General features: G+C 46.5%; 1 protein-coding gene across 1 annotated transcript in view; it reads right to left on the reverse strand.

Annotated features, from left to right (window-relative positions):
- The window catches only part of LOC128715405 (CUGBP Elav-like family member 4), a 303,826-nt gene that overhangs the window by 102,308 nt on the left and 180,260 nt on the right, over window positions 1–21,258 (reverse strand). The window contains exon 4 of the mRNA XM_053810298.1: window positions 15,230–15,233. Within this exon, the coding sequence (XP_053666273.1) occupies window positions 15,230–15,233 (4 nt within the window). The remainder of the gene's footprint in view (window positions 1–15,229; window positions 15,234–21,258) is intronic.

Consider the following 21,258-nt stretch of genomic DNA (forward strand, 5'->3'; position numbering starts at 1 on the left):
GCACTTCACTAAATCGCCAATTTTTCGTTGTCATAAAATACTTTCACAACAGTTCGGTTTGCCATTTCGTTGAATAAAAAAAAGATGATAAGTGGCTTTACAAGCAAAGGAATTCTGGAGGATTTACTGTTCCATCCAACATTTTTCAAAATTAACGAGCATTTTTTCCACCACATACAAAGGTACCATAATAGGCTAAACTGGTGGTGGTCCACTTTACCCACCGGAACATCATCATCTTTCTTTTCCGTCCGCCTGTTGCCAACAAATAGGTCCTCCCTTTTTTGCTCCCCGCATAATCGAACCACCACTAACCCAAACCGGTCACAACCAAACCCGAAACCCCCGGGTAAGAAAAATGGCCTGATCAAATAAAGCGGAAAGGCACTTTAAAATTCCGTCTGTTGCTGCTGGGGGCTGGCTGGGCAGAAAAGGCTCGGGCGACCGGAAAAGCGAGAGATTTGTTTGCGAGTGAGCGAGTTCAAAAGCAGAACGACCACCTGCTTCTGCCCAACATGGAGACATCATCGCCACGGCACCATTCCATTCCGGGGGGGGGTTTGCCATCACAGTGCCGGAGTGGTCACAGAAAGGACGGAACGATACACAGAGCAGTGAGCAGTGAAAAAAAGGGGCGAAAACAGTTGAATGCTACTCTGCCTAAGTGTGTGGATAAGGAGCAAACCTTTCTGCCGTGTGTGAATGGTGCCCTGCCCTGCTGGGGCGGACCACCGGCAACTGGGGATGTGTAAATAGAAGGTTTAGTGTCGCCCCCGTATGTAGCAGTCTTTATGGCGTTACATCAGTTGCAGACGAAGGAAACATTTTCCTCTTCATAAATTATAAATACCGTTAGCGAAATGGAGGATTGTGCTTGCGGGTGGTGGTGGTACTTGCGAGGGCCGATGGCAAGCACGATGTCGACATGTCGGAAGGTCAACCGGACAAAACGAACCCACCAGCCCACCCAGTCAACCAACCGGTGCTCGAATGTACTGTCGAGCCATACACAATCCGTGCTTGGCAAATCTCAGCCACATTCATGTTCACTATTGCCTGTGCCGGTGGTATCAGAGAGGGCGCGCGCATTGCCCTAACGTCGTCCGATACTGTTTTGCTGTCATAAACGAATTCTATGCTACCTTAACCGCCACCGGGGTGGAAAACGAGATGGCGGTAAAACGATTTCATTTTCAACTCCCCACTCCCCAAACCACTCCAATCCTCTTCCCAAAGACTCCGTCGTTTCGAGCCGCACGGTCGGAAAATTCTGCGGGTGTCACCAAACTGAAAGGCCGTCTCTCAAGTGGTCGAAAATTGGGTTCTTGTTGCCCGAGTCCGAACGTACCAGGGCGAGGCACTCGTGATTCGGATCGGAGTGGTTCGCTTTTCATTTATTCATACATATTAAGTGAAAAATGGTAACCACACACTTGGGTGGGGGGGCGTGTATCGGGATGGCAAATGTTCCGACCGTCCGATCTTCAGCCGGGCAAAAGGGTGACACGACAAAGTTTGCAGTCGGATTTTACTGCTTGCGCGGATTCGGCTCTCTTATCGGCTTCGTATCCGTAGTCAAGTTGACCAACGGAGTTTGCAGGGCCACAGTCGGTGACTCTGTCGGGTAATTGAGTTTGGCAATTTGCGATAATTATTTAGATAATTAGATTTACTACTATCATTCCACCGAATGGCCATTGTGGGTTGCGATGATGCTGCGTTGTATAGTGGCGGTTTTTTAGTTGCTTGCTGCACGGCAAAGCCTACGATCCAGCGCACGATAGATTCATCACTTCACGCTGTCAGCACCACTAACAGGTACCCGGCGAAATCCTTTTGCAAATCCTGACGAAACAGACGGCCAGAAATTAGACTGTTCGCCTTCGGGGCACTGCTGAACGAGCGTGTAAATGTGTGTAATGGGATTTGTTACCGTTTCGTTCGCTTCTCCGGTCGCCAGGCTTGAAACAACGTCAGCTGGTTTGGAGACCTTCCACGAAATGGGAGCCGGGCAGCCGTTAGCGACACATTGCCGAGCGTCCTCTGGACCGAGGGAGCACGGGCAGAAAAAATCAATTTTCTGTATCTCATTAGATGGGAGAGTAAATTCTTCGCCGTACCGACATAACCACCAGAGACTGGATAGGAGAAGATCTGCGGGGGAGATCCAAATTCTTTCCTGGAAAGACAACATGCCTGGGGGGGAGGAATTGCTCAGGGAGTTTTTATGTACAACAAGACGCAGGCGCATTGAATTTCACATCGTGCCACGAAACCCGTGGCAGATACTAACAGACATTCCTTGGATGACCCCGATAGTCAATGACCTAGTAAATCTAATTACGCGTTTAATGTCATGCCCAAGGAAATTCTGGCAACAAGTTGCTGTGAACGTTCGACACGGATTGTGTATCGTTCAAACCCTAGGTAGGATAGTAAACAACACTTATGGGAGGGATTTAATCTAGCAGATTTTGATATTAAAGTGTCCTAATGAAAGGATGTCTGCATGATTAAATACCTCGCTAGCTATTTTATCATGTATTAACAGTGTTGATCAATTATGATCTAAATGAATCTTTTGATAAGACTTATTCATATGAAACTTAAGAGGAGAGTGATTCAAATCAAGAATCGATTCTCAGAAAGATTCATGAAGCTCTGAGGATTCACGTATTTTAAAGGACTCATGATTCTTTTAGGATTCATTCTCTGATTCATGAGTTTTTTCAGTTCGCTAGTTTGAATCATTAATCATAAAATTCAGTTTGAAATGGTTGTACAAAAGAATCGTTTCTGTCTATTCGTGCAACACAGCATTACAGTTTTTATTGCATCTAATTCCTTTGCAACAAGAGATCTAAACCGATGCAAAAACAGAACAAATGAAATCAAAGCTTCAGCTCCACTGGAGAAGGGGGAGTTACATTGGGAATTTCAATTTAAATCATGTCACTGTCGATAGCTTTTATTGATTCCGGGACGAACATCCCACATCTACCCCGTATCGATTACAGCGTTGGATGCATTTTTGTGGAGGTGTTTGATTTTAAAACGCACACGACACGTCCACGTCCCCGTTTCGACAGTGGTCCAACATCAATTGCTCAACAGGCCATCCGACAAAAATTGGAACCGTATTTTACCGGGACCATGCTGACCATGAGGAGGGGCTTTGTATGCAAACAAGGAAGTAGAAGGCGCGCGTGATTCATTACAACCGTACGGATAGATCATCGCCATCGTGAATCGTTCTAGGTCGAAGAGAGAAAAAAAGCACTCTCGGATGGAAGGCGTGTATCGATTGTTGTTATGCCAACGTACATGCATCTGTCCGTTCCATTTCGGACTTATGCGGTGAAACCGAACGTGTGGGTGATTTTTGCTTGATTTTGTGTGGTCTTACTTTTGTTGTTTCCATGCCAAAAGGTTTTTGTTTTTGATCTCGCACCGTCGACAAATGATTCGTCCAACTGTGTAAGCTGCGTCCTTGGTGGGTGTTTTGTAACTGTGAGTGTGTGTTGTTTTTTTTTATCTTGTTACTATCCTGTTCAACATGACATCCTTCTTTCATTTTACGTTTGAAACGAGCGTTAGGTTTCTGTCGTTTTTTTCTCTTCTCTTCATTCTATACCTTTCAATCCCTATCACATGTCATGCCGGGTGTGTCCACGGTACGGATCAAAGCCGGCCTTGTTGCCTCGACAGCGTACAAAGTCGCACTAACTAAGCTGCCGTAATTACGAGCGATTTGTCTCGCTTGCCCGTACAGAACAAAGAAGAACCGGTCGCACAGAAGGGTTTTGCAGGTTGCCCCCACGAAAGGAACCTTTTTCAACGGTAGGATGAAGGCGCTTAAGTACTCGCGTACAAACACAGTCACGGTGGCGTCAGATCGGTGTTGGAGCCACTGCATCGTTGGAGAGTGATTTCTGTTTGAGGTTTGTCCCCAACCGTTCCCACTGCAAGGCAAGACAACCAGAGCAAGATGATGCGGTCTGACTACTCCAGTTACGCGACAGAATTGCAACGACTAAACGCCGTACTGCCGGGTACTGCTGTTGATGCTGTTTCGGCCGTAATTAATCATACGTACGGAACATAAATTATAGCTTTGGAGTCGATTAATAAATTGCAAGCCCGTTTGCCACCGGTGGCAGTCGCAGCGCGTCATCAACACGTACCGTCAAGTCCCTGGTCCGAAAGCCGCTTTCCGAGGAAGAGTACATCTTCTGCCTGTTGGGTGGTGTACTCTGGTTGGAGATTGCAGTAATTAACATTTTAGTTGCATCTCGAACCCGCACGACGTACGCCTTGTTGAGGGATGCGGTTTTCGGGCAAGTGTGATTTGCTTAATGGTTTAGAGGCTGCCGTACCGTACCGTGCTTCGCAACAGGGACTGCTTACCCCGAAGGCGACGGTTTGCCGTTGCGTAAGCTGTACAAACCCGTCACTGAGCGATTGGTTTCGACAAGAGCCCGTGGAGTGTGTGTTCGATTGCGGAAGATCGGTGCACAACACGGTGGAATGACATGATGTACTGGAATGAATAGATGAAGCCATCAGTTTGAAGCCTCTATAAAGTGCTCGATCGGCAAGTACTCGGTGGAGATTGTGGTTTGCCCAGCACACAACGCACTCTCGAGGACTGTACGGATTGAGGTTTAAGTGCGTCGTTGAGATCATATTCTTTATGCCTTCAAGCTTTAGTAAACCGCGCGTAGAATGATGCGATAAGACTGTATAACATACAGATTTAATTGTATGCCACATAATATAAGATAGAACATCTTCTTCGTACAATAAACGATATCTTCCATCGCCAAATTGAAACTAAAACAAAACCCCTTCAAGGATTTATGAATGTGCAAAGCTAAGCAACATTCAGCAGAACAACGATCCACAAAGCTAGGGGCCAAAAACACTTTTAAGCCTATTTCACCCGCTACATCGATCGGTACCTTCGTCAACATCATCAACACCGTTGGGAGCGGTTCGTTAGCCTTCGTCTAGCGCACCGTCCTAATCGTTTCCACGAGAAATATTTGCCAACCAACAACAAAAAAAAGCATTCTCCATCGCAAATCCTCCAGCAGGGGAAATGTGTTATGAATGCGTGGCCAGCACAACGTCAGCACAAAACACCCTTTTTTTTGCCCAACTGCCCCAAAAACCAGGCTGTGTCCAGAGAAACCCCCTCTGTGAGTGTGTCGACACACGGGATTCAACCGATGGACCCGTTTGGTCACGTGCAAGAAACGTGCTCATTAGACTAATAATTCTTGCGTCCGATACTGGATGCTCTGGGCGATGGGAACTCGTGCGTATGCGGGTATGCGAAGAATCGGGAGGGGATGGATCCCGTGTAGTTGGCGTTATGTGTATCGAATTTCAAATTATGTAATATTTCTTCCCATTCCCCATCGACAGGGTGGGCACACGCCCCGAAGGGTGAACATCTATTTTCACTCAACTCTTCGGAACGGAAAGCCCCAGAATCCGACAGCTGGAACTGAATTCGAATGTCGAATGTTGGAGAGTTTCTTCCGGACAGCACAGAAAAAAGAAGGAATGGAAATGGAAATATTTCTCTCACGTGAAAGAAACCAGAAAGAAAAAAGGGAAATTTACTTTCACCAACCCGGTCGTATATTTCTGTTCGCACGTTTTTAACCTGCTTTGAACTGAATGTTATGGAATAAAGAACTACCGAAAACCTTTCAATCCACACACACACATACACACAAAATAAGAATAAAAAGTTTGGAAGGTATGACCAACCGCCGTGGATATGTGTCAGTAACAGCAGGTTGGCGTGCCAGGCAAACAGCAACAGTACGTTCGGGTCGAAAGTGGAATTCCACGCAACAGCAAACGGGGTCGGAAAACATTCGAACCGAACTGAAACCCCAAATAAATCAATCGATCCGTGGCATCTTCCCCGATTTTCTAAAGGGCCATAAATAATCTTTTCGCTTTCTCCAGCTCGTGATTTCCTACTACGGTTCCGAATCACGCACCCCCGCTGCCGGAGACGAAGTGGCCACGTCCCAAACACACAAAAAAAGTGAAACACTTTGAGAAAACCAGTATTTCCTGTTTATTGGAATCAGTGGAAAATTCCCAACGTAACCGACAAGGGAAGTTAAAAGGCGGACATCAGGCATTTTCCACCGAAACGTACTTGGGTTGGGGGTAGGAAAAAAAAAACCTTCTCCGGCACGGCAAATCTGCTCGGGCACCACGTTGGAATGAAACGTCCGTGCGTGGAGTGTGTCAATGGTTGATTCACTTCGCTTGCCTACTTCCCAAGGTGGAGCTGAGCACAACCGAAACAAAACAAAAAAAAAGGCAAAAACATGGAAGCAAAACAGGATCAATCTCCACCAGCTTTCCCCGCCACGGTATGTCACATCCACCTTCCCCGCCATCGACAGCTTGGACTAGTTTCCTGTTTATCGAAGTGAAAAGCCCACCGCCTTAGGCTTGCCGGCAAGCCAGTGTGTCAGGTGGCGCATGAAACACGCCCGGCAAAAAAAGGGCGGATCACGATGCGTAGATTGAATTTTAAACGTAATTGTATAGAACTTTCGATTTCTCTTTCCAAGGGATGACTCTCTTTTTGGGGGGTTAGACCCGTGTGGGAAGGTGACTTCGTTTTGCATTCGCGCAAAAACTGGAGCAAAAGTGACGACGCCTGGACGGAGATGGATCGCCGTGGCGCGCTGGTGGTGGTCGCGGTTGTGTTGGTGCGCCATTTTGACGGTTCGTGGCCCACGTCAACCAAAGGGCGGAAATGGATTCTTGTACATGGCTTTCTCTCCTTGTTTGTACGCATCTTGCGTACTTTCTGCCGAGCTGGTGCGCTTTGTTGCGTGACTGTGGGTGGTGGGATTGAACTTTCCCTTTACTTTTTATCAGGGATTTTTTTTTGTTCGAATTTGTTGTTGCTGTTTTGGTTTCGGTTAAAACCTTCGGTGCCACCATCACCGCAGTTGATTCAATTTCCCTCCCTTTTTGCAGCCCTCTAACTTTGTTAGATAAAAGTGAAGGGAAAGTTTTTCTTCGGGATGTGCTGCCTGATGTGAACCGGGGCAAACAAAAAAGAACAGAAGATGCCACCCTTTGTGTCCATGTTTCGGTAGCCCCGGGTGTGGGGTGTTGAAACTTTGTGTCAACGCATCGCTTGGTTCACGCTGTGCCAGCGAACAGGGACGCAAATTGTTCGCTTTAGTCGTCCCAGGCTTCTCCAGAGTAAGACACACGAGCGCAAATCACTGGCCTAAATAACCCAGCACAGATCATTGGATGCGATCGGCTTGCGATGGAAGGTTGAAAAAAAAAACCATAGCCGTCCAATTCAATCTGCTCGCAAACAGTGAAAGACAAAGAACATAAAAGTGCAGCTCGGAAGCGCCAACAAGATTAGGATGAAGATTATTTAGCCTTAGGGATACATCAAAGTGGGTTGAAAGATATTTGATCGCATATTTAAATCACGTTTTTTTTCGGTACTATTCAACCATATCCAACCTGGAAAGCTGGAAAAAGGACTTTCCCCGGGGTGGGTGTAAAAATAGAACATTGACTGGATTTACCCGTAACGCAGAGCGGGAACACGAATGGTATTAGGGGATACGGTAACCGGCAACGGTAGGTTAATCAATGTCGGAACGAAAGGACGAACCAGCCGTCCCGAAAACAGGTTTCATTCAACCGATACACGTGTTACTTCCGTGTAACCGAATTGCGAGCGAATGCCAATCCCCGACCATGGGCGAGGCAAAAACGGGCGAGTTTGATGAGAGTGTGCGCTAAATTGCGTGAAAATCAAATAATTCCTTTCGACGCAGGTCGTACCTTCAAAGACCCGTGAGATAGCTTCCATACATGTGTGGATGCTTTATCTTCGAGGACATTGAGCAATGGGGTTTTATCTTATTCATCAGCAAACGCTTGTTTACAATGCTTTGTGTAGTAAAATGTCAGATTGACAAGAAACTCACATAGTGATCTAATTTAATTAAAACATAATAGTGATGTCCTTCGTGTTATGGGTCCGGGATCATTCACAGCCACCGATTGCAGATACGCAGTGCCTATTTTACAGCGAAAACATATTTGCTAATTACAATTCGCCCCCTAATCGCTTCTGTGATTTCGCCTCAGGGCACAGCTCTCACATCATTTGTTACCGTCCTCTGCAGGCAGCCGTTGTAATGCGCTGGACACCTATCATTAATTTATGGACACTAGCAGCAGCACCACCACCACCATTTCTGCGTAGCGAAAGGGCGTGAAATGAAGGTGCCATGGTTTTGCAAACAAGGCATCACTCAACCGTTGGTGCCGTGACCAGGAACATCGTCTGACGAAATTGCAGACGAAAATTGAAGGCGGCGAAAGGCAACGACCGAAGAACACGAGGCACCGTTGAATAACCGAGGAAGTTGTTATTGTCGTCCAAATGCAATTCATCATAAAATGCTCTCCACAACCCATATTTCCTCCAGGTTTACGATGTCGCACGACTTTCCGCTGCCTGCAGCCTGCACCGGTTCGCTCGTACACTCTGGGTCGTTTCCGTCCGTACCATCAGCTCTCGTCGGGTGCATCGTCATCGGGCTGTCGTGTGAAATGTTTTGACATTTCATCCAACATTCTCTCGTCGCTCCCCTCTGTGGTACGACCTTCAATGGTTCTTGGTGGTTTGCCAACCGCTTACCAGTTACGCCCGGAAGCAGATGGGCGTCTCTCGGAAGGTTAAATCCCTGAGGGCAATTGCCTCGTTTCGAGCATGGCAATGAGCCCAGGGGGGTGGGGGGGGCCTTGGCGAAGAAACGGAACGGCAACGGAAGCAAAAACTACTTTTCATTCTTCAAGTGCAATCCATCGATCAAGCTCCGAGGAGGCTCCAGAATCTCCTGGCAGACTGCCTGCCCAGTGTTTACGACTGGAAACGAACCGGAGCCAGGGGGGGAGCAACATCGGAAGCGGGAAATAATGAAAAAATAGCATATAATCGGGACGGAAAAAGCCCGCCAGACTCGAGGCGATGGCTTGACAGTTGCCCCGACAGTGGCAGACAAAGAAAAAATGCGCTCGCCAAATGTGATGCAGCACGGGTTGCACCTTCGCCGACGATGTTGGCCATGGTACGGAAGCGAATTGGATATATTATGGTTTGTGTCTGGTTCGCCGTCGTCGTTCCGGCACTTGTTTTCATTTGACGGTGAGAAAGTAAGTGATGAGCATGCAATTTCTTTTCAAATTTGTTTTACTTTTGGAGGTAGACTGGTCGCTGAGCTCCACCTGGAACATTTTTGCAAATGAACTATTAAAACGCTCCGTTTGTGCACTTGCACTGGATCATGTCTGAAGCGATGCTATTGGCACGCCAAATTTCCAAAAACTATCTTCAGGTTTTGTTCACAGTGCATCAATTTTATGTCCACCACTCTGTTAGAATTGCTGAGCAACTTAGTATGTTTTATTCCACGTCACTAGTGCATCCAAACTTCCTACCAAATTGATGACTTACAGGACATCTTCCGCTGCACTGTCAGACAGCGCGCTTCGAATGATGCAGAAACATTGCCCAAACAAAAAAAAAAGCAACCTCAACCTCAACCGCTTACAAATGGCTTAATTTGTTTCAGTTAGCAGTTCCGAGCGGTGCTGTCAAGCGGTCGGTTGTGAATTTCATCATGCACAAATTTAGCACCCGCGCAACAAAACCGCACAAATCTTGACAGCTTTCGGACGAAAGCGTAACCGTGAACGGATGAAGACGTTGTCCTTGGTTGGGCAGGATTTATCGCCTGAAACCCGCCGCATTTTCGCCGGGCGATTTCCCGGGCCAGTGTCTGTGCAGCCGTTGTCAGGCTCCCGTCGTTCTGCATGGCAAGAAAATTGGTTGCCAATCAGCGATGCAACCACCCGCACACACACACACACACACTCACACGTAAGCGGTGAGATTCGCTGCGGAAAGCTCAAAATTCACTCACCGTCATCATCTTTTGCCGGTCGTTTGTCTGCCAAGCGCATGGGGCGACCGGGTGACTGATGCTCGTAAATCCGGTTGCACCAGAGAGATCCGTATCGCTTCGTACGCTCTCGGCTACAACAATGTGTAAGATGCTGCATGTACTCATCGCTACTGCCGTGACCACACATACCAGCCGGCACCACCGCCGCCGGCCAGTATTCTTGGCCCATCGTCTAAGACATTTGATATATTAGATTTCCCTTTCCCTTTAATTTTAATACGCTTGCCATTTGCTACACGACAATGCCATACGCTCATGTTTTGATGATGCATGTGTGTACCCATATCCTTACACACGTGGTTTGTACGTGTGCTTACGGTTCGCTGATACCTTCAGGAACCGTACACGCCAGTGGCTCCCCCGAAAGCCGAAGACGTTACTTCCGGTTGAGAACTTAAGTTCGTTAGAACCGACCACCAACAGACCGGAGATGGGCAGAGGGCGGCTGTAGGAATGATCGTTACAATGAAAGGGAGCAGGACCTTTTTCCTTGCACCGGATGGATGGGTCGTCTGCACGGGCGTCCACATTCGTGCACCATCATCTTGCCGTGTACTGCATGCACATCGCCATATTGACTACGCCACAGAACCATACGGTAAAACCATATGGTTCCCAAGGGTTGCTGGAGAGGGCAAAACGGGATGAGCTTTAATTGAAATTAAAGCTTGGCAGGATGACAGCTAAAGATGTCAAACAAATACTTTGAGCTGCAAGCAGGTTCTATTGATTTACAGCGATCGACCGGTTTATGTGGCAGACAGGAGAGATTTTGCGACAGATAAGCCGGGGGAATCTTCCGGGTAATGCATTCTATCGGGGCTTTATCTTTAACTGGAAGAGATGACAGAAAACGTCCTGAGCGGCTATGATTTGTAGTCCCTTTGTGTAGCAGGAAATGAATGTGCGATTAGTATCGATGAACACAGTTCAATTAGTGTATCGTGTTTAGACGACGTGTTCATGGAACATTTTTATAAAATACTAAAAACATCTCTAATATGAAATACCAAACCCGTAAGACATCTTAATGTTGATGATGTGCGAAAGCACACCATAAAGATATATCGAAACGCGTCACCTTCTCGATAGCTTGTGCTGGAGACATAAAGTTCTTAAAGCTATACCATCCTGTCAAGGACAGTTTTTTACAACCCATATCCATCTTTCCCCGCGCACCTGCCATCTTTTAACCGCAACCGCCCCTCCCCACCCAAATGTGATCGCAAAACCCAATCCGATGTAATATTGTGTCATCTTCTGGTCTCGTCACCTAATATTTATACGATGACATCAACAAAAGTGGAAACCCATAGCGCCCCATAGCCGAACGAGAGCCACCATGTTTGAGCGATGAGGAGTTGGTTCGTGTGGGCGACACACGGCAGATAGAGACACATTTTCGCACCTCCACCCGCTCCACCCAACTCCCTGCCCGGTGACGTTGTTTGTTTGCTGGCCACAAAATTTATGGCCGCACCAGACTCCTGCCGGGCGTACATGTGTGTGAAAGATTTAGCCCACGTTCAACGATTTTTCACCCCTCAATTCGATGGTGAAAATCAATCGTAAACGCGCGCTCGAAGAAACAGCTCATCGCTCTAACGCTTTTGGATTGGAAAAAAAAATGTCAGCTTTGCGGTGGAAACACAGCTCCAACACACGTGTAACCTTGCTGCAGGGGGTTTTTTCAATCATACACGCTGCTTCTATCACACCTCGGGTCGTGGGGAACCGGTCGATCCGAAGGAGATAATACGAATATTGCCTGGCTCATTTTGTCAGCCCGATTCCGGGAGTTTCTGGATGCGTCGGAGCCGAGGCATGAATCTGATGCTTTAAAGTAGGACACACCGACAGCATGTGCTGCCGGGGATCCGTTCTACGCTCTGGTACCATACCCCGGTTTGGACGACTTCCTTTGCTCGCTTTTCTTTTCTTTTCAAACCCCAGTTAAAGATTCAATCATTTGCTTAGGGTGTTTGGCACTGGATTTACTATAAACTCGTTTCGGGGTTTTTTGGTATTGATTTTGCACCCATCACCTTGACAAGCCCATGAATTCTTCCCCTCGCCGGCAAAAAGGGATGAAATCCGCCTGTGCGGTGCGTTTGTGTGCGTGCGGTTGCGAGTTTTCCTTCCAGGCAGATAATAAAATCAATTCAAATAACGACTACAACCGAACCAAAATCAAAGTGACAGGATGGAAAAAATAGAACAAGACACGCAAGGAGGAAGGAGAAACGGAAAGAAAACTCCAAAAAAAGAACCTCCAACTGGCACAAGCGTTTCATGTTCCGCAGAATCCCTTCCTAAAGAAAGAAACCCGACGGATCGATGGGTGCCAGAGCAGCCGGAGCACAGAAAGACAGGATGGGTTTGGACGCTTAAGGACAAAAACCCGTACACTTCGTCCTCCTGTCCGGTATCCTAATTTGATGGAGAAAAGATTTAGGGGGTACTCATTTTCCTTTTGAAGTGAAACAAGCAGAAGTTGATTGGGATGGAATAAAAAGGTACGACGCGCTTCCGTTCCGTGGACTGAGAGCGATTCGATGCGACCAACCGTACACGGTTGGTGGTTGTGGAACTGTCATCCCAGACCGGAGGAAAAACCCCTAGCAACTCGGGTGGGGTTGAGGTTGTGATAAAAAAAAATACGAGAAAATGCGAAAACGAAATCGTACAACAAAGAAAAGCGTGCGTTCGACGATGCCACAGTATTGACAATAAATGTTATTTTGTTTTACAATGGGAAAACAGCGAGCAGCAGCAGTGGCTTTCCGCACACTGTTACAATAATGGCAAAGATGTCTGTTCTATTGGCCTTTTTTTGTTGCTGGATTCTTTTTATTTTTTTCGTTCGTTGGGAGTTTGTCTCATTTCCGGCGACTCTTTTCTTGCTCCATTCACAGGATATCCTGTCGATCAATTCAAACCCATAAGGGATGGCCAAACAAAAGAAACAGAAAAAAACCACCTCGCAAACTTTGAAGAATTTAGAAACCTCTTTAATGAAAAACGGAACTTGTGTCCTCATCAATACGATTTGCTGATTTGTTCGAAGCAATATAATTTTGTATAAATATTCATATTTGACCAACAAAAAAAACTAGGCCATCTGTTACCGAAGTTTGACTACAGGACCAAACAAAAAACAAGACCAAAGACGAAATTAAACTGAAATTAAAAAAGTTTTCAAGAATCGGGTTTGGTTGTGCCATTTTTATCTAAGCGAGCAATACCAACCACTGGCCAATCGATGAAACCCGAATGCTAAAAACCAAATACCACAAATCCAAACCGTTTCCACCATCTCGTACACCGAAACAGGCTCCACTGCTAGCACACACACCTCCACCGCATGTGCAAGAGGGTTCATAAAACTTTCACGACCCTCATCAGTATAAATTGATAGCAAATTATTTATTTTCATAAATTATTCATCCTAAAAACTCCCACACGTCTGCTTGCTCGCTACGTTTTTCTCACATTATCGACGCCTTGGCGCGTTGACGGCAAAAGGTGAGCATACCTTTTTCCTTTGTCATATGCCAAAGGTACGGGGTGGCGCTTGCAGGATTGCAACTTTCTCTCGCTCCTTCCCCCAACAATGTCTAAACCTACACGTGGACGGAGGATGTTTTGCACGCTGCTCTCAGGTACCACCAACCAACTGTGGGAGGTGAATGGTGAAAAAGCATCACTCGTGTGGAAAACGGCAAAGTGGGAGTTTACTAAGGACGGAAAAACCCTCCAACGCCCAGCAAACGAGATCTGGTAAAATCCTTCGAAAAGGGGCATAGAATTTCTGGTTCCTTTCAACTAGCTTTTTTGGAGGAGGTTTGTTTGCTGTGCAGGTAGCACTCACCAAACTTCCAGCATATCGCTATATGTGTATCCAATCTTATTTCGCTCAGTGTTTCGCCAGGAAGTGGAGCAACAATCCGGGGAAGCGTACGGAACAACTGGCATTACACCCTTTTTGTCGAGCGATTTGCACACACATGTGACGGTTCCGATTTTATTTTTGCTGTTTTGCTACATAAAATATATAAATAAACAGCAGCACTCGAAATGGATTTCACACCAGCAAATATGTCATAAGCCACCGGAGTGGTTTCTTGATGCGTCCGGAAGTTTAGACGATGGTTAGAAGTTCGCCGATATTTCCACAGATTTTGCCCTCAGTTCCCAGAGTTTAATGCAGTATAAGACGCGCCAGTAAGAGAACAAAACCCTCTCCTTATCGAAAGTCTTGTGTACGCAAGACTTGCTTCAGCTGCTCGAGAAATTCGGTATTTTTACGCCACTTACACACCCCAACATTAGCAGTTGACAGCTTAGACATGTAAATTGAAATTGAAAATCTAGTAAAAAACGGGCACATTTGCTCAGGTGTGCAATGTAGGGTGTAACACGCACGATATTCTGGCCCTGAAGCGTAAGATAAAAGTGCCCTTTCAGACATGTCTGCTGCAAGAGGGGTTTCTCTTTAAGAAAAATCAGTTCCTAAACTCGGGAATTAGTTTGCTGGAATGAGCTCCATCTGGCGTGGACTCTCCGGGTGACAATAATGTTTGTGATTATCTGTAATTGTAGTCCTCCTTCTCAACGCCATCACCAACCCACTAAACAGACGGCTCGGTGGCTTTAATGTAATGTAATCACGTGTCGGAACATATGTTTGGTAAAATTATGTCGACACCCACACACGAAGACACCGAGGTCGTGCACCTTCCGACAGCAGCAATGGCAGCGGCAGGTTCAACAAACTTAACCTCCGCAAGGCACATCAGCAATGTACGATGCTACACACACCGAAATGTCCGAAGGGGGCTGTACGTTTCTTATTTTCATTGCATCCGGTAACTCCGGATATGTTGGTAATGTTAGGTGGGGGGGGAGGTCGAATGTGTCTTGAGGGTAAGAAAAATACTACAGCCATACACAAACACACACGCACGGGAAAATCGATTAATGGATTAGCGTCGTGGAGGTGAAATCGATTTTTCTCCTGCTGGGTCGCACCAAAACCCACCCTCCCCGTTTGTTGCAACATATGCACGGCCGATGCTTTAAGGAAGCCCCATTCGTAGTGGCTTAATCCATCGTGACACGGTTGTGGCGTAGCATGGGAAGCAATGGGGAAGCAGGCCGGAAGGTGGGTGGCTTATTGTTCTTCCGGTGCCTCTGTTTTCCACCTCCTATCCAGACGTTGCGCAAATGGTACACCAAATGAGACACATAAAAATGTACGATGTTGTACGATGCGAACGCGTGTATGTGTGCTTGTTTATAATCCAACGGCACGCTTCACCACCAACGTCGAAGCGCTGGAAACAGGAAGGATGTGTGCTGCGTTTAGACAAGGTTTCGCCTCAAAAACCACCCCCACACGCGCCATCCATTGCCCAGCATGGAGAAAAAGAAACATGGACGCCTGAAAAAAAAAGACAACCACCAGGTTCAGACAAAATCACGTTTTATTCTTTCCACTAGCGTTTGGCAAAGTTGCTCCACGCGTTTTTTTTTTCCTCTTTATCCACCATTCCGTTTAACAAAAACGCAATGAATTCCCTTGCGGCGCGCACTCACGCTGCGTTCGTTACGTTAAATGAAGATGAATGATGTAATCAAACTCGTGTGAATACACCCCGAAGCGCACACACGATGAAAACACACACGCAACCTGCGCACCCGTGGGGCCTGGGTAAAGTGCAGGAGCATAAATAAAGGAAACACCGCACACCGAACGCGTGCCTGTTCCGGCCCTCCGTGTGCCAAGCCGACTGCCCACACCCCAGCTGGTCTCGAATGTAAATCAGCAATGGAAAAAGCAACACTGGAAACCGCTGGAAGCATACCTGACGAACGGTTTCGATTCGAAAAACAATTCATCCACACACACACCCTTGTGCTTGCTCAGGGCAAAAGAAACCCGAGTTCCAGAGTGTCTTCAATTGATTGTGATGAATGTGTGTACAAATTAAATAACATAAAAAGTACATAAAAATAATCATCAATTCCACGCATTCCATTGCATCAGGGGGGGGAATGGTACTGTTCTACGTGCTCCACACACCCGGTGTGGAAGATGGCACGAGGGTGCTTACATTACGGCTCTTTACAAAAGTGGTTGTGTTGTGAAATTATGTTGAGTGTTGAAAGAAAAAAAAAAAGCCAAACAACAACAACTGACAACAACCACCGACCTGTTCCGAAGGTACGTGTAGTACGTGAGTTTACTTGAGCTGGGTTCGGGAAAACCCGCGGGAGTCGGGAGGGGTAGCTGTTTGCATTGCTGCTGCCAGCGTAGGGTGGTGCTGTAGCTGTTGGGCGGATGGTGGCAGCAAATGGGCAAATGTGTAGCTGATATAAATTTTATGAATTACAAATCAGATATCCGAAGCCGAATCCCTTTTCACGACCGGCTTCAACCACTCGCCCCCATTTCAGTGACGATGCGCGCTGTTTGAGCGGGCCGTAATTGAGCAATCTGTCTAATGGACGGTGGTTTGCAGGTCTGTTTGAAAAGGATGTTACAACACATGCTCACTTGAGGTTAGTAATAATTTACATCCGTGCGCTTGAGGTTTGAATTGGATTGATTGTGGTGAATGTGATTAGTATAGTGGAGCGAGGATAATCGATGTTGAAAGGCAACTTTCAAACTATCTTTTAAGTATCAATTACTCATAATTCCACCTTTTAATTTACAAGGTTATTGCCAAGAAAACCTTAATAATAATAATAATAATAGTTAAATATGGTTAGCAGATTTCTAGCATAGGGATTTTTTGTAATCTTACATTTATTCCAAAACTGGCAAAATTTCTGAACATTCAAGGCCCAATAATAGCTCACAAATGAATTGCACTGTCACAACGACTTCTAAAAAAAGGAGACAACAAACTCTCCTAATCCCAATGCTCCCCCGCACGACTAATCAATTGGCTACTGTTCGATTCCAAGAATTTTGGTCCAGGACATTATGCCAATTCATTAATCGAATAAGTTTAAGATCTTGTGAATTATTTAAGATTTCGCGAACAAGATTTAGTATAAGCAATCATCTACAAGTAAAGCAACATTATCCAAATCTAGATCTTTAAACTGGACTTATAAACGAATTGAAGCGAATAAGAGTGTAATGCCATTCAACAAGAAGAAGAAAGACCATTTCTAAAAAAAACTCATATAAAGGTAGCCGACAACACTTGATTGCTTAATTTAACAGCAACACTTTTCAAAGTTGCCAATTATGTCTTCAGGACCCTTGGCCTTCTTTAAAAGCATTTTTAAATGCACGATGTCATTCACATCCAATAGACGACCATCGTCCATTACCGTCCAATGATGGGCCGCCCTTTGTCCGGGGGAACAAAACCGTAACAGAGCACAGGTAATAACAGCCATAAACGTTAATGTATGCCCGGAATGCTAGAGCGCAAAAATCGAGCATCTGGAAGAAGGAGCAAAGCAAGCATGCTAACCATTTCGTCATTCCATCCGTTCCGCCAACACTGGCTGCATCCGAAATCGATACATTTCGAGAAGGTCTCACCGGTTGGGCGCCCCCATCCTTGCCTCTACCTCGCAGTTTTTGCATTTTGCGCCCCACATGCTATCTACCTTTATGATTGTTTCGAAACTCTTAGTCCTGCCTAGTTGATATTCACTGCGGCACGAGCGCAATATCGTTTAGTGTTTGCCTAAACGGTCACCCGGACACACGGAGTGCGCCGGAATAGGTTGGTTTCGCTGTCCTTTCCCATTTATTTGATCGCTTGACGCCTGTTTGCATTCCGCTGGCCATTCCGTTTTGCCATTCATTAGGGTAGTGGTTGTGGGCAGTATGTAGCGTAAAGGACGAGTAGAACGAAAACAAAAACACACACACATACACACATCCCTTACACAGCTCTTACCAAGAAGGCACACTTTCAATCCCGAATCATCGACCATTCGCTTCACACCCCGCTCAGTTTTCCACACAAAGGGTCATCCCCGGGGTCCATCTTGCTGTACGTGCCCACACATACACTCGCATACGGCCTTGGAAAAGCCTATTGTTTAACGTAACCTTTATGCTCCATAAAAAAACCCCTGGTTGCGCTTCAAACAGTAGAGTGCCAGCAAAAAAAAAACACAACAAAAATGCCCTTTTCGCCCAACCGTCCCAACGAGTAATAGGCATAAAGAAAGACATTCATTCGCTTGTCCCCGGGTTTTTGGATACGGCGAGGTGGACGCGACCGCTGGTGTGAGTGGGTGTGTTAGGTAGGTGTTGCTTTTTGGTTCCATCGCCTCCCCCGGTATCACACCGTTTGCTGATACAATGTGGTACGGTAATTTGCATAACATCAGATAGGAGTGTGGACTGGGCAATTGCGGGCAGCCGTTTGTCGATAAAGGTGCAAGCGGACACCGGGAGGACACCGTCCCCGGGATGGTACGATCCTCACTCTGGCAATGACCGTTAGTAGCGTTAGGCAACCACCGGGAGAATGACGATGACGCGATGGAAAAGCAGCACAAACACGACCAGACACAAAACAAAAAAAAGCTAACAAAAAAAACAGAAGAAAAACAAGTGGAAAAAATTAGTGATATAACCGAGTTCCGTTGTAAATGAGATAATTTGAATTAATGGTGTATCTTGGCCCCATTTTCAGCGTCATCGTCGCCGTTGTCGTTGTCGTTGTCTTGCTGACCTCTCCCAGGTTTCGCGGCAATCGTAACACCCTCCCACGGCAAATGAAAGGGAAAGGGAGGGGGAGGGTGGTCGTTATCTCGGATGGAGGTTTCTCCATTCCTTTGCCAAACATTTTCATACAGTTTTCCCGATCCGCTTGCAAAAGGTAAGTTTGCGGCGTGTGTTTTGTTTTTTGTTCTTACTTTCCCAGCAAAACCACCCAGAAGAGGACCGCACCGCACAGAATCGAGAATGAATGGTGCCCGAAGCGAGAAGCGATTGTAAAAGTATGTCCACGGCAGAAAACAAAACACACAAAGATTCCAGCGCACATCCGGAACACAGTAATGACTTGAACCCTCCCCGGTGTAATAATACACACCGAGAAAGAATCGGGGAAAAATTGTGCCCACGCCGGCACAACAAAAGGGACAAAATGGGTGTTGGGTTGAAAAGTTTTTAAATTAGGTACTCTGGATTGGAAGTGGCTGTTTTTGCTTCTTTCCTTCTTTTGCCACATTCTGCCCCGCAGAGGACGTCCAGTGGTCCAGTGTGGTCGGGATGTCTTTTGGGCAGTTAGTATTTTCCTTTTGCCGGTGTGCATCTCTCTCGCACGCCCTCACACACGCCAAACGCAGTAGTTTGGGGAGAGTTTTATGGACCAATTTGCTTTCGGTGCGATAATTGAGCAAACACTTGGTGACACCCCGTGTGCTGGTGGGTTTGATTTAACGGCTTCACTTCAACGGACCAAACTGGGTATCGAGAGTCTCCGGGTCCGAGCACCACTGGAAAATGGCCAGAAGATAATGTTTATTGCATGTTTTTCACCCCAAAATTGCTATTCTGTACGCAGCGTGTTAGCAGCGAAATAAACATCACATTTATAAATCGCTAAAGATAACAGATCAACCTGCTGTTTTTTGTTCGACGTTTGTCTCCGTGAGATATCGTCCGCACAACAACAAATAAACCGCAACATTAATTGCGCACGTTCAATTCACGGTGCTTTTTTTTTATGCATTTTTATATTCGCACAATTTGCGTGTGTGCATCCTCATGCGTCCAGGAACCAGACGCAAACCATTCAAATCCATCAAAAGCGCACACGAGAGCGCTTGCAAGTGTGGAGCTATAAAAATGCCATCACCAGCGTACCGTTCTGTGGGTTATGGAAGTGAAACTGCAACTGCACATGCACAAAAGTGGCCGTACACGCTTCAAACTGTTGCCGGTGTGTACTGGCTTTTGCCGAATGGTGGAATGGATTGAAATACCCCGGCACACACCAAAACCCATCCCACTTGTCGGTTTGCCGTGATGGCGGTTGTGCTGTGGTGTGGTTTTTCCCCCTCACCAGCCGTTCACAACCTCCGCCCCGTTGCCACGTACGGGGGGAAAATGACTGACATTCTCAATGAAATATTCAGAACTTTTCTATGAATCGAAAGCCCGACCGACCGGGAGCATCGGGAACGGATCGAGCGCACACGGTACCACGGTACCAGGCCCTAATGGGAGCAATCAGTCGACTAATGTGTTGAAATTTTACCGTTCATTTCCTTCCCAGAGGGATAAAGGGATGTGAAATATGAATTCCCGTACCCTGCGGGCGGTGGCACATTCCATAGATTTTCCCCTTTTTTCCCTGTTTGTAATTCGTTCACCGATGAAATGGATGCATTTTTTATCAGTGGCTAAACTGGCCACTGTTTAAAACGCTGTTGCATTGCTTTTATTTGCTCGTCGGGAGCTCCGACAGCATATTCGGACGCGTTATCGATGGGAAAGCGAAATAACGACGGCATCCCTGCCAATATCAGCCCTTTTTGGATGGGACTAAATTTCATTATTCGCCCTTCTCAGTAGTAATAACCGTACGTGATTGTTGGTTCCATACTGTTTTGTCCTCGGTGTTGTCTCACGTTGTGTGTAATTACTGTTTGGATGCGCTCTTTAAAGTGTAAGAATTTAATTTACTCACACAAACCCCCATTTGGCACGTCTGAATGGAGGCGTTAATGGTACGGTTACCATCGGTTGTGTGGGATTCTTTTTATTTGTTTGCTTCCTTCTTCTTCACATCTCAGAGGAGAAAGCAAGCTCAGCATCGTCTTAAAATTACATTTACGCTCAACCTGCGCCAAGCCGCCGGTTTTGGAGCCCAAGATCGTACCCAACCCTTGGCATTCGGGCGGTGTCAGCTGGTCTGGCAGAGAAACACCTGCTAATGACAATGTAATTTTCCTAATGGAAAATTGCTTCGCTAAGTTTGCTGAGCGCCCACCATCCCCCATCCGCATGCGGTCGGGATGTATGTAGCACAGAAAGGCGCCCATGTTCCACCGTGTCGGACTCCTGAAGCCGTCCTCTTGCAACAAAACTTTCCATTCGACAGCGCATGCTGGGGGGGTTGGGGGAAGGGAAGGACGGTTGAACCGATAGACCTGTCACTCATCCACTAAATCCTCCATAATCACACACCACAAACCATCATCCGAGCAGTTG

The sequence above is a fragment of the Anopheles marshallii genome, chromosome 3 (genome assembly GCF_943734725.1).
Source record: "Anopheles marshallii chromosome 3, idAnoMarsDA_429_01, whole genome shotgun sequence".
NCBI lineage: Eukaryota > Metazoa > Arthropoda > Insecta > Diptera > Culicidae > Anopheles > Anopheles marshallii.